The sequence below is a fragment of the Manacus candei genome, unplaced genomic scaffold, assembly GCF_025592945.1.
Source record: "Manacus candei isolate 608988 ecotype Guabito, Panama unplaced genomic scaffold, ASM2559294v1 h1tg000106l, whole genome shotgun sequence".
Lineage (NCBI taxonomy): Eukaryota > Metazoa > Chordata > Aves > Passeriformes > Pipridae > Manacus > Manacus candei.
Window position 1 is genome coordinate 436,747 of NW_026138154.1, and position 15,553 is coordinate 452,299.

General features: G+C 61.2%; 1 protein-coding gene across 1 annotated transcript; it reads left to right on the forward strand.

Annotated features, from left to right (window-relative positions):
• Positions 1-1,742: 1,742 nt before the first annotated feature.
• Positions 1,743-15,426, forward strand: CERS1 (ceramide synthase 1). The gene is made up of 7 exons (XM_051769203.1): positions 1,743-2,006; positions 8,935-9,094; positions 10,159-10,339; positions 11,474-11,635; positions 12,476-12,623; positions 13,113-13,261; positions 13,769-15,426. The coding sequence occupies exons 1-7, from the start codon at positions 1,785-1,787 to the stop codon at positions 13,809-13,811; spliced, it is 1,065 nt and encodes a 354-aa protein (XP_051625163.1). The 5' UTR covers positions 1,743-1,784; the 3' UTR covers positions 13,812-15,426.
• Positions 15,427-15,553: the final 127 nt, after the last annotated feature.

Below are 15,553 nucleotides of genomic sequence, written 5' to 3' on the forward strand. Positions count from 1 at the left end.
ACCTTCAGCCTCCCCTGGGAGAAGGATCCCTGGCTGGGGGGGTTTTACTGCTGGTGAGAGGGGAAAACTCCCAAAATAAAACTAATCCTGCCCTAATAGGCTCAGCCTGAGCCTTAGGAGTGTCCTGGAGCCAGGACATGTGTCCTGGAGCTGGGGCATCCCTCCTGGAGCACGTGGGGAGCTGGAAGTGTCCTGGGATACAACCCTGGGATCGTGGCCTTGGGCTCATCCCTGTGTCCCACCCACCAGACTCTGCAGCCGTGGAACCCTCAGCTGGGCCCTCCTGCCCTGGAATATTTGGGATCATCTCGGGAATTATCATTTGGGGAGGGGGAGGGGGGGGGGGGTTGCACTGTAAATGTGTGTCCCAGGGAGCTTCCTTCGTGCCCCCCTGGCCGTGCTGGCCCTGAAAGGGCCCTTTGTCCCCTCCCTTGGCTCAGCAGCTCCTTTCAGTGAGGGGTTTATTCATGGCCCGGCCTGGGATGAATGTTCCCTTTGTGGAGCTGTCTGAGGGAGACCTGAAAGGGGCTTGTGTGCTCAGGGCAGCCCGTCCCCACTTGATGGGCCATGATAAATTGACTTAAAAATGTAAACAATAAAAGCAAGTGGCAGAGCAGGAGCCGTGGGGGGGGGGGGGGGACACGGTGGGACCCCGAGGGGAACCAGTTTGTGTTTTCCCAGAGCAAGGAGAGGTTCCAGGGGGAACCTGGATGACTCAAAATGAGATTAAACTCATTTCTAGCTTGTCTTTTCCTTTCCCTGTCAGCTGGTTCCAGCTACAGCTCGATGGTGCCTGTGATGATGATGGAGGTGACATTCAGTCTTTCTTGGGGGGTGACCTTTGGGGAGGGTGTGTTTGCATCCTACAGCTGCACCTCGTTATTCCAGCCCCTTAAACTGCTACAGGTGCCCAAACTGAGCTGTGGTGGCCCACGGGGGACACACCTGGTCAGCTCTGTGAGGGAGGAATGGATCTGCTGGTGCTGATCCTGCAGGGCTGGTGTTGCAAGGAAGGGCAAAAAATAACCTGGAGGAACATTTCCCTTCGTGTATTAAATGAAAACAAACAAACAAACAAACAAAAAAACCAAACATGGTGGAGGGTGAAAAAAACATTGAAAGGAGAAGGTTTGGTGTGGGATTTTTAAGGTTTGGTCCGGGATTTTTAAGGTTTGGTCCAGGATTTTTAAGGTTTGGTCCAGGATTTTTAAGGTTTGGTCCAGGATTTTTAAGGTTTGGTCCGGGATTTTTAAGGTTTGGTCCGGGATTTTTAAGGTTTGGTCTGGGATTTTCAAGGTTTGGTCTGGGATTTTCAAGGTTTGGTCAGGCAGTTTAAGGTTCAGTCCAGGATTTTGACCCCGGAGCAGCTCTGTGTTGTTGGACGGGGCTGCCGAGGGGCTGCGGGCACCTTCCACCCCCACGACCACCCCAAAGGTGCCCCTGGGCGCTTCTCCACCCTTCCATCACCTCCTGCGACCGAAACGTCGCTATTTATCCCCGTCCCTCGCTCCTGGAGCGACTCCAGCCCGTTCTCTCCAGCCCGTCCTCCAGCGGAGCGGCCGCATTGTCGGGACACGCACAAAAAAAACCCCCAAGCTCCGAGAAGTCCCCGCAGCGCTGCCGAACGGAGCCTCTGCCCCCTCGGGGAGCCCCGGCCGAGCCCGGAGGGGGCCGGGCCGTGGCGGGGGGCGGCTCTTCTCGCCCGGTACCGGCGCGGGGGGAGCGCGGTCCCGCCCGCCGGAGCCTGCGCGGGGCCGCGGGCGGCGAGCGCGGCCGTGGCAGCGATGCCGCCTCCGGAGCCCATGCCCGGCTACGGGACCTTGCTCCGCCGGGGCTACGGGAGCCTGGCCGAGGCCGCCCGGGGCTGCGGGGACTGCGGCTGGGAGCTGGCGAGGCGGACCTGGGCCGAGAACGCTCACCTGGGCTGGGCGGAGGTGCTGCTGTGCGGGCTCTGCGCGCTGGGCTGGACCGCGCTGCGCTGCGCCTGCTCCCGCTGCATCTTTCGGGTCAGTCCCGGCCGCGCGGGGAGAGGGGGGGGACGCGGATATGGGGATGGGGGGGACCGGGGAGGGACCGTCCCTTTGGGGTCGGCCCCGGGGTACCGGCGGGGGATCGTCCGCGGGGTGGGATGCGCGTCCGCCGTGGATTCGGGGTGGGAAATGCGCCCCACGCCTTCCTCCCCCCCTTCGGGGCTGCATCCCGGAGGAACGAGCATCCCCCCTGCACCGGGAGAGCCCCCCCGCACCGGGAGAGCCCCCCCCGCACCGAGAGAGCCCCCCCCCCCGCACCGAGAGAGCCCCCCCGCTGCACCGGGAGAGCCCCCCCCCTGCACCGGGAGAGCCCCCCCCCTGCACCGGGAGAGCCCCCCCCGCCGCTCCCTTCCCCTCCACCTTCCCATCGCTGCATCCCGGCAAGGTTGAGGGTTATTCCTTCCAGGTTATTCCCGGCTCGTTCCCTGCCTTCCCCCGCGGCTGCATCCTGGGAGAACGAGCATCCCCCCGCCCCGAGAGAGCCACCCCCCCCCCCCCCCTTCTTCCACATCGCCATCCCTGCATCCCGACAAGGCTGAGGGTTAATTCCTTCCAGGTTATTCCCGGCTTGTTGCCTTCCTGCGGGAAGGAGAGGGGCGCGTTTCTGCCCGTCCCCCGCGGTTCGCATGGAAAAATGTCCTTCCCTGCCCGGCGGCGGAGGGAGGGAGGGAGGGAGGGAGGGATGGCCGGGGATGGCTGGCTCGGTGCTGCAGTGCCGGGCTGACCTTCCTGCGAGCGTGGGGATGCAGGGATGCTCCCGGCCGGCTCTCCCAGCCTCCCAAGGGGCTGGCCGGCCCTTGTCCCCTCTCCAGCGCAGCCCTCCGCGAGGGACGGGGCCGAGCAGGACGTCCCTGAGCAGGAAGAGCAGCTCTGCTTCGTTTCTCGCTGCGAAAAAACGCGTGGAGGGAGAGCAGAGCTCCCCCCTCCCTCCGATGGCTCGTCCCAGCCCGTTCCTTCCACGCTGCTTTCCCAGAGGGATGCTCGGGACTCTGCTCCGGGGCTGCCCCGGCCCTGAGAGGGCTTTGAAGGCAGGAGCAGTGGAGATGGAGGATTTCGGGTGGGGGGACAGCCTTGGGGACACCCTTTTCCCACCTCCCCACGAGTACAGGGGCACGAGGCCCTGAGGAGCTCCAGGACAGGCCTCGTTCCCTGGCTGAGCTGCTCCTCATGGATCAGAGGCAGTTCCCTGCATCCCTGTCCCAGGTTATCCCACCTCTCCTGCCCTCAGAGCTCTTCCTTTGCTCATCCTGGTGGGTCCTGACCTTGTGCAGGGTCCAGTCAGAGCCCTCTGGAGTCATGTGGAGCCGCTGGAGTGGTTTTAGGCAAGGAATGTTCTGGGGGGGGGGTCGTGCCAGGCTGAATTTTCCCTCGTTCCCTGCCCCCCTGGCTGGGCTGGGCAGCATCCAGCACCTGGGAATGCTGGATTGCCCGAGGTCTGAGGCAACTCTTGGTGACAATTCCCTTTGAGCTCCAGTTCCTCCTGGCCTGAGGCCCTTCCAGAGCCTGGCAAACAGCTCCTGGCGTGCTGGGGCCCATGGGGTGCCCTCAGAGGGGGGTGGCAGCTCCTGGGCTGTCGTTCCCTTGGGAAATGGGTCACACCTGTAACTGCAGAAGGGCCAGGGGGGGTTGCTGGGAGCAGGTTCCCGTGGCTCCATCTGCATGTGTGATCCTGATGAGATGCTGAGCGGGGTTCCAGCGGCATCACCTTTCTGCCAGGGCAGCAGGTGGGGAGAGACAGCTCTCTCTCTCTCTGCATATACATGTCTTAAAGGGATGGGAAGATTTCCTCACTTCCACGGTTCTGGAGTTGCCATGGGAAAGGATGGAAGTTGTGGCTTTCCCCTAAAACCCATCAGGAGATCAGTTGGTGCCTCGTGGCCCCTGTGGGGGCAGTGCCAGAGCGGGGTCATTCAAAGTGGGGGGGACATCAGGGAGAGAAAAGACCTGTTTGACCCCGGGAGGGAACTTCCCCCCAGCTCAGGACTTCGCTTCCCTGTGCAGACTTGGAGCCTCTTCCTCCTTTGGACTCTCTCTGTGTTCCCTGCAGGAACTGAAACCCTCAGGGTTGTAAACCTGACCCCTCTGGGTGGCCAGGGAACGTTCCCTTCCTGCCTGTCACTCACAGACCACAAACCTTGTGCTCCTCTGTGTCTCTCACCACAAGAGCACCTTGCTGAGCTCTGGCCACGCAGCTCCTGTGAGAAATGAGTGTTTTAAAGCCATTTCCCCCTGGCTGTGCTCCCTGGTTGTGTCAGACAAGGGGCACTGGGCCCCTTGCTCTCTCTCCCAGCAGCATTTATCCCCCAACATCTGTGGCACAGGAGGGCCCACAGCTGGGTTGGAGAAGCAGAAAAGGCTGTGCAGTGATTAGAGGGGTTTGGTTTGGATTTGAGGGTAGATTTTCACCTGTCCCCCCCCCAGCCAGGTCCTTTGTAGAGTGAAGAATTTTTGTCCCGTTGCTGCTTCTTCGTGGAAACCTCGGGGCAAACACAGGGAGGGGTTGTTTTGGGGTGGGAAGATCCCAATCAGCTGAGGAAGTGTGGATTATGAGGCAGGGAAGGACCCCCAGAGTCAGCCCTGCTGGGCTGGGGGTGTCCCTGCAGAGACCTGAGGGACAGATCTGTCCCCTCCAGGTCTGGCCTGAGGGTCTCAGCTCCCTGTCCTGCTGAGTTCTGAGTGCACAAACGGGATGATGTGTCTGTAGGAGCTCGCTGGGGCTGCAAACCCCCTCCAGAAATTAAGATTAAGCTGCTTCTGGGCAAGTGCTCCCAGCCCTGGGAGCCTCCTTGGGTTCTGCCCCATCCTCCTGCCCCCGTGGTGTCCGAGCTCCACCAGTCCCTGACGCCCTTGGTGTGTCCCCTGTGTGACACCAGCCAGCCCTGAGGAGTTTGATTAAAAAGCAGCAACCTGAGCCCCTCTCTCTGTGTTAGTTAAACACCCTGGAGGACACCAAGGCCAAGCTCTGCTGAAACAGGACCAGGAAAGGCTGGATTACCCAGAGCTCAGCCTGTGCTGGTTCTCCTTCCCCGAGCAGGGCAGGGAACCCAGACAGGTGAAACCCAGGGCACAGCTCTGGATTGGGGCACAAGGATGGGCTGGAACAGCCAAACCCAGGCAGAGGCTTCCAGCCCTCAGCCACCTCTGCTGCTGGGATTGAAATGCCTGGAGTGAAAAATAAGTGAGGAAAATCAAAATCCTCTCAGTGTAGAAGCTGGAGCTGGGGGTGGGTCAGGATTTGTTCTGCAGTGGGTGAATGTTCTCCACTTTTGGCCCAGACACCTGCCAGCTCTTTTTTTTCCCGGTGGTGTCCAAGTCTGTAGGACGTTGCAGTGCCCTCTGGAAAGGAACAGTGTCCTGTGCCTTGGAAAACCTGCTGGGGGAAGCCGGGTTGGGAGTGAGGGATGGAGTGCAGCCCCGGGAAGCTGCACAGGGAGGATTCCCTGGGATCCCTTCCAGCGCCCGATGCCCCTTTTCCCCACCCAAGGTTTATTTTTCCAAGGTGTGACTCGGGAGGGGGGGAACGTCCCCAGCAGTGACCACCCAACACACTCGGAGGGCAGAGGAGCGGGGAGGAGGCTCCAGCGTTTCCTCCCCTGCTCCGAAGCACAAACGCTGGAAGCTCCAAACGGGACAAAAGCCACAACAATGGGCCCTTTCTTCCCCCCCGGGGTGAGGCGGCTCGGCGGGGGCTGCTCTCCCCGCCCTGCTGTGTCAGCGCCGGGGCTGGGGCGGGGGTTCCTCAGCCCCCTGGGCAGCTCGGAGGGTCTCCAGGGGGAGACCCTCTGCTGCTTTTCTCTCTTTAGGGGCAAGGAACCGAGGGAGAAGTGATGTCTGCTCGGTTTTTTTTTTTTTTGTATTATCATAGTGGTCCTTTTTTTCCACGTGTTTCTCTGGGAAGTGTTGTCTGGAGACCGACCCGGGGAAGTGGTGCAGGGATGGGGTGGTGGGAGCTGGAGCTCTTCATCCCCTGCTCGGCTCACTCCCTTCTCGTGGTGGGGTGACAGTCACTGCCCCGGGGTGCACAGGGCTGTGGAGAGCCCTTTCTTTGGGTTTGGAGAACGGTGACTTTTTGCTGGTTTTTTTTTTCCTGAAAAAGAGCAGGGATAGATGAGAAATCAGGAAGGAATTCCCGGCTGTGAGGGTGAGGAGGCCCTGGCACAGGTTGCCCAGAGAAGCTGTGGCTGCCCCTGGATCCCTGGGAGTGCCCAAGGCCAGGTTGGAGCAACCTGGGACAGTGAAAATGTGCCTGCCCATGGCAGGGGGTGGCACTGGATGACCCTTAAAGTCCCTTCCAATCCAACCCAGCCCGGGGTCCTGCAGGCTCTGTGCCCCATCCCTGAGGTGGCAGGAGGTCCAGGAGCATGTCCAGGCTGGGGACAGAGGGGACAGAGCCTGGGAAGCTACACACGGTGCCGTGGGCAGCTCGTGGAAGGGGCAGGAGCTGCCGGTCGTGGCCGGGCTTTGAATCGGAGCTCTGCTTGCTCATCATCATCATCATCATCATCATCCCCATCGAGCCAGAGCCGCCGCGGAGCTGCCAGTTCCCGGCGCCGGGGGTGCCCCGTGCCAGCCATTCCTTTGTGTCCCTCCGGGGGACTCGCTGTGCCCGGGGAGGGGATCTCAGACGTGGCCGGGCTGGGACTCGGCCAATTCCAGCTCCTCATTCCCAGCCCATCCCCGCGGGAGGACCCGCGTCCTGCCGCTGGTGGATCCCAGGGATCGGCTGCGAAAAGGGAGAGAAAACGTGTTCGCTTCTCGCTACGAGGGTGTTTTTTTTGGCGCTGGCAGAGCTTCCGTCCGTTTTCTCTTCGCGGCTCCGAACCCCTCTGGCTGCTCGTTCTCACCCCCTGCTCCGCTCCTTCCCCCCCCTCCGTGTGCCGGGGGAACAGGCGCAGCCCCCAATTAACTGTTAATTGTCCCCAGAAGGTGCCTGGGGAGGTTTGCGCGGGCGGAGGAGGAGGAGGAGGAGGTTGCCCTTTAAGCGAAACCCCGTTCCAAGAGCCCCGGGCTCTCTCAGCTGGAGCCAGATCCTCCGTTCCCGACTTGCAGCCCCCGTCACCCTTAGCAACAGGCATCTCTGCGCCGTTGCCATGGCAACGGCAGCCGGGTGACGGGAGGACAGCCCCCACCTTGCTCATCTCCACTCCCGGGCTGCTCCTGGGCTTGTGCCTCCCCCCTGCTCCAGGGACATTCCCGTGTCCCCTCCCCGTCCCCTGCGTGCTGCTGGTTCCCTTCCCTGTGCCTGCCCCTGCTTTCTGGGGGATCTTTGGAGTCCCTGGATCTTTGAAGTCCCTTCCAACCCAGCCCATTCCAGGGTGAACAGGGATCTGGGGCTGTGCTCAGCATCCCTGAAGGACTGGTGAGCTGTGCCCACATCCCAGCTCCTTCCACGCTCCACTCTGTGGAGACACAAATAATTGATGCTTTCTGAGCTCAGGACTTTCTGTCTGTGCATTATTTATCCACCCTTCGAGCTTCCTCCTCTTTTCCCTCCCGTGGCTCCCTCTGGAAGAGCCCTTGGCAGTGGTTCCTGCCACGCTCTGAATGGGAGATGCCTCTGGCTGGAGGCTCCTGGGGCTGCTGCTCCCAGGTCTGGGGGATTCAGAGCTTGGCACTAAGCACTCTGAGGCTGGGACGAAGCTTGGAGTGGAGTCCTTTTGAAAATTGGACCCAGAGAGGGGCTAAAAGCCAGAGCAGCCACTGCCTGGGGACAGCTGGGGCCTTAATTTAGCCCGGGGGCATCGAGGGGCTGCAGAAAGTGCTGACCTGGGCCGGGGTACAGTTACTTTCCAGGCGTTTTGTTTTCATCTCCAGCTTATCTGGCTCATCCTGAGGAGCTCCCAGCTGGGGCAGGGGGGGTATCTGGGTGTTATCAGAGACCTGGAGCAGCCCTTCCCCGGGCTGGGGCTCCCCTGCTCCCCCCGGGGGCTGTGCAGGGGGGCTGTCAGTGCCGTGAGGAGAAGCAGAGATGGGGCCTGGCCTTGCTCAGCTGCCACAGAGGGGGAAAACATCCCTGCCTGGAGCCCCTGTGGGCAGGGGGAAGGTGCAGCACCGGGGGCAGAGGCGGCTGCTCTGCTTCACTCCCACAGATCCCAGGCTGCTCAGCTGCTTTTCCTACCATTTCCAAGTTGTCCCGAGTGGCCCAGAGGGCTGGGTGGTCCTTTCCCCCCCTGGGAGTGTGGGGGGAACCCGGGGTGGGAGAGTTTTGTCCTGGTTCACACAAACAGAGCTGCCCATGCCCGTCCCTGCCTTCAGCCGAGTTTGGGGAGGCTTTGCCTCCAGCCTCTGCTTCCCAAAGGGGTGGGAAGGTGCTGCAAACCACGGAGGGGGGAAATACCAGTGGTGTTGCAGTGCTGGGCAGCTGGGAAAGCTGCTGGGAAAGCAGGTCCTGCTGTGCCAGCCTTCCCTGCCCCATTCCCTGCTGGCTGGCTGGCACTGCCCCTGTGCCCAGGGCTCTGCAAAACCTTTCCCCAGCTTAAGGCTCTTTCCTGGAAGCTTTTTCAAGGTCCATCTGCACAGGATGGTGTTGTTGCAGCTTCCTCTCCTGGGTTTCCCTGTGCTGGCTGGGCTTTATTTTTATTTTATTCGTTATCGTGTTATTTTATTCATTATTTCTGTTCTGCAAAAGCAGCCTCTGCTCAGCCCAGCTCCTGGAGGGTGTGGGGTGCACACTGTGCCAGGCTCCAGGAAGGATCCCTAATCTGTTTTTTTCCCCCTGCTTCGGGCTCTCTCCAGCCCCTTTGCCCTCATTCCTGCTGTAAGGAAGGCCAGAAAAACGGGATTCCTGCCCCTGGAGCAGCACACGGAGCTCAGATCCCTTGGGGAGTCGGGGATCTCTGCCCTGAGCTCCCCAAGGCCTCTCCTCTTGCCCTTTCTGATGGTTTTTTCCCCCCTCTCCCTGCAGCCCTTCGGGGAATGGTGCAACCTGCAGCCAAAAGATGCTGCCAAGATGCCTGAGAGTGCCTGGAAGCTGCTTTTCTACACCTTGTCCTGGTCCTACGGCACTTACCTGCTCTTCTTCACCGACTACCCCTTCTTCCACGACCCCCCCTCCGTCTTTTACGGTACAGTGAGAGCCGGGGGTGGACTGGGAGGTCTGGGAATGGGAGTTGAGGGGAGAGAAGGAGAAGACAACCCCTAAATTTCCTTTTCTCTGGTGCTGTGGGTGCAGAAAGGGCACGAGGGGCTCTGCCCTGACCATTTCTTTCAGAGGGAGTCAGCGGGGGCTGGAGGGCGGTGAGCAGATTAATCAGGAGAGGATCGAGTCATGGAGTGGTTTGGGGTGGAAGGGACCTTGGAGATCACCCTCTGCCCACAGGGACACCAAATCCCTTGGCAGAGATCTGGCAGGTGTCTGGCAGGGGGTTTGATGCCAGAGGCAGAGTTTGGGAGCCAGGATAACCAGATAGACTGGATCCTCATCCAGTCTCTGCAGGAGAAAATCGAATCATGGAGTGGTTTGGGGTGGAAGGGACCTTGAAGATCATCTCATTCCACCCCCTGCCATGGACAGGGACACCAAATCAAGGCTTCTCTCTTAGGCCTAGCAGGGAATTTGATGCCAGAGGCAGAGTTTGGGAGCGAGGATAGCTGGATCCCCATCCAGGCTCTGCAGGAGAGAATCAAGTAATGGGGTGGTTTGGGGTGGAAGGGACCTTGGAGATCATCTCATTCCACTCCCTGCCATGGACAGGGACACCAAATCAAGGCTTCTCTCTTAGGCCTAGCAGGGAATTTGATGCCAGAGGCAGAGTTTGGGAGCGAGGATAGCTGGATCCCCATCCAGGCTCTGCAGGAGAGAATCAAGTAATGGGGTGGTTTGGGGTGGAAGGGACCTTGGAGATCACCCTCTGCCATGGGCAGGGACACCAAATCCCTTGGCAGGGACACCAAATCAAGCCTTCTCTCTTAGATCCAGCAGGGGATTTGATGCCAGAGGCAGAGTTTGGGAGCCAGAGTAGCTGGATCCCCACCCAGGCTCTGTGTCTGCAGTGCCCTGGGAGGGAGCTGGAGCCCCCAAGCCCGGCGGCATGCCGGGTCTCCCCGGTGTTTGCACCCCCCTCCCTGCTGCCAGGGGCTCTGGGATCACAGCCATGGGCTCACCTGGGCGTCCCTGTGCCCCCCCCAGGCTGGAAGCAGGGCATGGAGGTGCCCAGGGACATCGCCGTGGCGTACCTGCTGCAGGGCAGCTTCTACGGCCACTCCCTCTACGCCACGGCCTACATGGACACGTGGCGCAAGGACTCGGTGGTGATGCTGCTGCACCACGTGGTGACCCTCACCCTCATCGCCTCCTCCTACGCCTTCAGGTGAGGCCCCCCTGCTCCCCGGGGCACACTGGGGGGGATTTGCCCCTTCCTGCCCTTCCTCTGCCCTCCCTGAGCCATCCCAGGGCTCCTGAGCTGCTGCTCCCACGTGGCTGTGCCAGGGGCTGTCGCTCGGGGAATCTGCTCCCAGTGTGAGGGACTCAGAGCTGGGTTGGTGTGGATTCTCCCCTTCCTCCACCCTCCTGAGCCATCCCAGAGCTCCTGAGCCGCTGCTCCCACATGATACCACATCTGGCTCTCTGGGTTGCTCAGGGAATCCTGAGCAATCCTGTTCCCAGAGTGTTGGACTCAGAGCAGAGCCAGTGTGGATTCTCCCCTTCCTCCACACTCCTGAGCTATCCCGGTGCTCCTCAGCCTCTACATCCATGTCTGGCTCTCTGGGTTGCTCAGGGAATCTGTGCTGGACTCAGAGCTGGGTTGGTGAGGATTATCCCATTCCTCCACCCTGATGAGCCATCCCAGAGCTCCCCAGCCATTGCATCCATGTCTGGCTCTCTGGGTTGCTCAGGGAATATGCTCCTGGCATGATGGACTCAGAGCTGGGTTGGTGAGGATTCTCCCCTTCCTCTACTCTGTTGAGCAATCCCAGAGCTCCCCAGCTTTGTCTGACTCTCTGGATTGCTCAGGGAATCCTGTTCCCAGAGTGTTGGACTCAGAGCAGAGCCAGTGTGGACTCTCCCCTTCCTCCACCCTCCTGAGCCATCCCAGGGCTCCTGAGCTGCTGCTCCCACGTGGCTGTGCCATGTCTGGCTCTCTGGGTTGCTCAGGGAGTTTGCTCCCAGTGTGAGGGACTCAGAGCTGGGTTGGTGTGGATTCTCCCCTTCTTCCATCCTGCTGAGCTGTCCCAAAACTCCCCAGCCTCTACATCCATGTCTGGCTCTCTGGGTTGCTCAGGGAATCCTGTTCCCAGCGTGCTGGACTCAGAGCAGAGCCAGTGTGGATTCTCCCCTTCCTCCACCCTCCTGAGCCATCCCAGGGCTCCTCATCCCCTGCACCCACACCTGACTCTTGGGATTGCTCCAGGAATCTGCCCCCGGTGTTTCTGGCCGTGGGTGCCAACCCACCCTCCCCCATCCCACCCCTCCCTCCCTCCCTCCCTCTGCACTTTTCCCGCAGGTACCACAACGTGGGGATCCTGGTGCTGTTCCTGCACGACATCAGTGACGTGCAGCTCGAGTTCACCAAGCTCAACGTGTACTTCAAGCACCGGGGGGGGGTCTATCACCGCCTCAACGACGTCATCTCCAACGTGGGCTGCCTCACCTTCAGCATCAGCTGGTGGGTTTGGACCCCCCCGATCCCTCTCCCGACCCTCCTGCCCGGCTTTTGTGACCCCCCCCCCTCCTTCCCCAACACCCCTCGGCGCCCTGGGATTCGTGGGATGGGAACTGAGCCCTTTCAAAGTCGGTTTGGGGAGAGGTTCCCGCAGAGCTCGGCCCCATGCTGGGCTTGGAATCCTTCTGTAGTCACTTGGCTGGGCTTGGAATCCCTCTGTAGTGACTCTGGCGTCTGTCACCACTGAAGTGCCTGTGAAATTGTGCTCCCAGCGTGACAAATGACCCCGGGGGAGGAGGAGCTGTTCCCGTTTTTCCCGGATTCAGCAGCAAGGAGCTGTTTTTTTGTTTTTTTTTTTTTACCAGAAGGAAAAGGGAGGCAGAGCTGTCCCAGATTCCAGCCCTCGCTGCTCCCCTTGGGGCGAGGCAGGAGGGAAACAAAGGGATGGAGGATGGGGATGAGCGACTTGCAGCTCGTCACTCCTCGTCCTTTCGGCCCTGCCTCCCCCTCCCTGGGCTGCTCCAAAAAAGCAGAGGAGCAACAAGAGGCTCATTTTGGGGGATAAACTGGGGGTGCACAGGATGAGGAAAAGCTTCCAGCTGTTCTCCCCTCCTGTCCCCCGCTCAGCTGGGACAACCTGCAGCGTGGACCTGCCCCTGCCCTGAGCCCTCTGTGCCCACAGGAACGATGTTCTCCCTTTCCCTGGGTCTGCTGAAGCCCTGCCTGGAGCCAGACCCATCCCAAACCAGATACCAGGAGCAGGAGGCCGTGCTGGGGAAGCTGGGCTGGGTCTCTCCTCTCCTGGGGGGCCACTAACCCCCCCCTGCTCCTCTGCCCCACCAGGTTCTGGTTCCGTCTCTACTGGTTCCCCCTCAAGGTCCTCTATGCCACCTGCTACTCCAGCCTCCAGTCGGTCCCAAACATCCCCTTCTACTTCTTCTTCAACGCTCTGCTCCTCATCCTCACCCTGATGAACATCTACTGGTTCCTGGTGAGTGGGGGGAGTTCCCTCCCCGCTGCTCCTGCCCGGTGCCTGCTGCCTGTGCAGGGGCTGCAGGGCTGGAGAGGCTTTGGAGGGGAGGAGGGAAGCCCCTGATGGTTCCTGGGGGGGCTCCTGTGCTGGAATTCTGACCGTGCTCCAAGGATCCCTGGGGAGGGAGCGACAGCAGTGGCTGGGACAGGCTGGGATTTGAAGAGGGTGTGAATGTCCTGGCACCCCCCCAGGTGTTGGGGAGGGGGTGGAAAGGGTGGATGTGGAGGGATCACATCAGGCAAGGCAGGGGAGTGCCTGATTCCATCATCCTGCCTGATTCCATCATCCTGCCTGATTCCATCATCCCGTGGGATGAAGTTGCAGGAATTCTGCCACGGGTCTGAGCCACGTCCAGGGGGGAGCTGCCCTGCCCACGTGGGGTCTGGGGGGTGGAACAGCTCCAAACCTTTGGGATCCGTGTCTGAGGGTGTCTCTCCCCCCTCCCAGTACATCGTCCTGTTCGTGGCCAAGGTGCTGATGGGGCAGATGCAGGAGGTGAACGACGTGCGCGAGTACGACGTGGAGGACACCGGGAAAAGCGCCAGGGCCCGGAAGAGGGAGGCTGGAATCCAACTGCCCAAGGCTCTGAAGGAAGGGTACGTGGGCAGGGGGGTGGCACACAGGGCCGTGGGGTGGTTTGGGTTGGAAGGAACGTGGAGATCATCCAGTGCCACCCCACAGATCCCACTATCCCGGGGTGCTCCAGCCTGGCCTTGGACGCTCCCAGGGATGACACACACCCAGTGAGGGGAAGGGACACTGGTGACCTCCCTGGAGCTGCTGTCACAGGGCTCACCCCCGGGCTGGAAGATGGGCATAAAACATCACTGCGGGTGCCAGGAAGGACTTTAAATCCACACCTGGGCATCGTGGGGTGCCCACCCATCTCTGTCCCGTGAATCCTCACCCAGCCCTTCCACGTGGGACCTGCTCTGTGCCTGGGGCTGCTCCCTCTGAGCTGTGCTGGGGGATCCCCCAGGGCAGCTCTGGCTGAGAGGGGACAAACAGGACAATCCTGCTGGGTCAGGGGTGGCCTCAGCAGCGAGGGGGGAACGGGGGGTGTGGGGACCAGGCCCACCGAGCGCTGCTCTGCTCCCCCGCAGGCTGCACCTCAGGAACGGGCTCGTGAAGGACAAGAGGTTGTGAGGGCGGCGTGGCCGTGGCAGCTGCCAGGACCTGGGACCGACCAGGACCCTGCACTGGGAGCCAGCGAAGGAAAGGCACGAGGAGAACTTGAGGAGAAACTTCACCCCTGACCCCCCTCCCTCCCCTGCCCGGAGCCGGGGAACAGATGCCACTGACAGGATCGGGCCCCTCCCGGGGGGCTGTGCCCAGGCTTCCCCTGGTGCTGGGGGGCTCCCCTGGGGCCCCCCTTCAGTTGGGACACTGGGGGCTTGTGCTGGTCCAGGTAGGATTTGGAGCTGGCTTTGGGTCCCCTGGTGTTCCCCCCGTCGCTCCCGTCCTCAGTCCCGCCGTGATTCCCCCGACTCTGCTGTTGGACCCTCCCACCGGAGGGAAAAACCTCCCCTCCTGCCCCGGGAAGGGAAAAACCTCCCCTCCTGCCCCGGGAAGGGAAAAACCTCCCCTCCTGCCCCGGGAAGGGAAAAACCTCCCCTCCTGCCCCGGAAGGGGAGCCCAAAGCCAGCCCTGCTCCAGCTGCCGAGCGAGGTGATGAAGGGCACCTCGAAGTGATGAAGGGCACCTCGAAGTGATGAAGGGCACCTCGAGGTGATGAAGGGCACCTCGAGGTGATGAAGAGTACCTCGAGGTGATGAAGGGCACCTCGGAGCCTTCCTCCTCCTCGGGAGGGGTCACTGGCACGGAGCTGCCCACTCCATGTCTGGGGCACAGGAGCTTCCCACGAGCAGCTCTGCCTGGAAAACCAGCCCTGGAGTGTTACTCCAGCCTCCTGTCCCACCAGGAGAGACTTAATTTGCTTAAGAAACCTGTGTAGGTCTTAAGAGTCGCTTCAAAAACCAGTCCCAGTCCCTGCTGGGGGTCCCTGGACCCTCCCCCAGCACTGCCCACTCCCTCCAGGGAAGAACAAAGAGTTCCTGCTCCCTGTGTTGGTTTTCCAGGCAGCTCCAGCCTCGGAGGGTCCCCAGGCTGGGCTGGGAGTCCCTGTCCTGGGAAGCCCTGTGGGTTTTAGTCCCTCAGACCGAGCTGTCCCGTTGCTGCCCACCCCCAGCTCCCTGCTGGGGCCAGGGCAGAGGATCCAGGGCGTTAATTCCGTGTTTTAATTGCCGGGTTGGTTTTCCCGTGGCTGGTCTGTGGTGGGGACTCGGCTCCGGGCTCGTGGTGTGAGCCAGGGGGGGAAAATTCCTGGCTGGGGACAGTGGGAACTGTCCCAGGCTGTGGCAGGACCCGTCACCTCCTCGGGGCAGTGTCCAAGGGGTGTCTCAGTGCCGGGATTTGCTCAGTGCCCTGCTGTCCCAGGACGGGCCGGAGCAGAGCTGGGACAGGGCAGGATGGGGGGAATGGGAGTCCCTGGTCACCACAGGGGGGGATAAACTCGATTTTACAGCGTTGGCTTTGAGCTGGTGGCCAGTTTTGGGGGGGGGGAGTGAGGTGACAGCTCTGCTGTGAGGGCCAGGAAGGGACTGGGGGTGTGATGGGGGGACACACACGGGGACCCCTCTGCCCAACTGGGGCAGGGACCCCCCCGGGCTGTGTGTCCTGAGGGCAGGGCACTGTGTGAGGCAAGACTTTGATGGTTTGATGTGCTGGGAGTTGATAGCCTTGAGAGAGAAGGGTAGGGTGCTGTGATTGCATCAAAAAGAGCTGATTTGGGGGGAGGGAGGAAGGAGAAACCCGACTCTGTGTCCGCCCCTGGATCCAGGGGGGGATGTCTGTGGCACGTGGGGCTTCCCAGCAGCTTTGTGTGGGAA

What these genes read in the sequence shown, in the direction of transcription:
- CERS1 (XM_051769203.1), top strand. Translation starts at nt 1,785, where the DNA reads ATGCCGCCTCCGGAGCCCATGCCCGGCTACGGGACCTTGCTCCGCCGG. An exon ending in CCCCCCCTCCGTCTTTTACG is followed by an intron (nt 9,095 to 10,158) that starts GTACAGTGAGAG and finishes TGCCCCCCCCAG; the next exon opens with GCTGGAAGCAGGGCATGGAG. An exon ending in CTCACCTTCAGCATCAGCTG is followed by an intron (nt 11,636 to 12,475) that starts GTGGGTTTGGAC and finishes CTGCCCCACCAG; the next exon opens with GTTCTGGTTCCGTCTCTACT.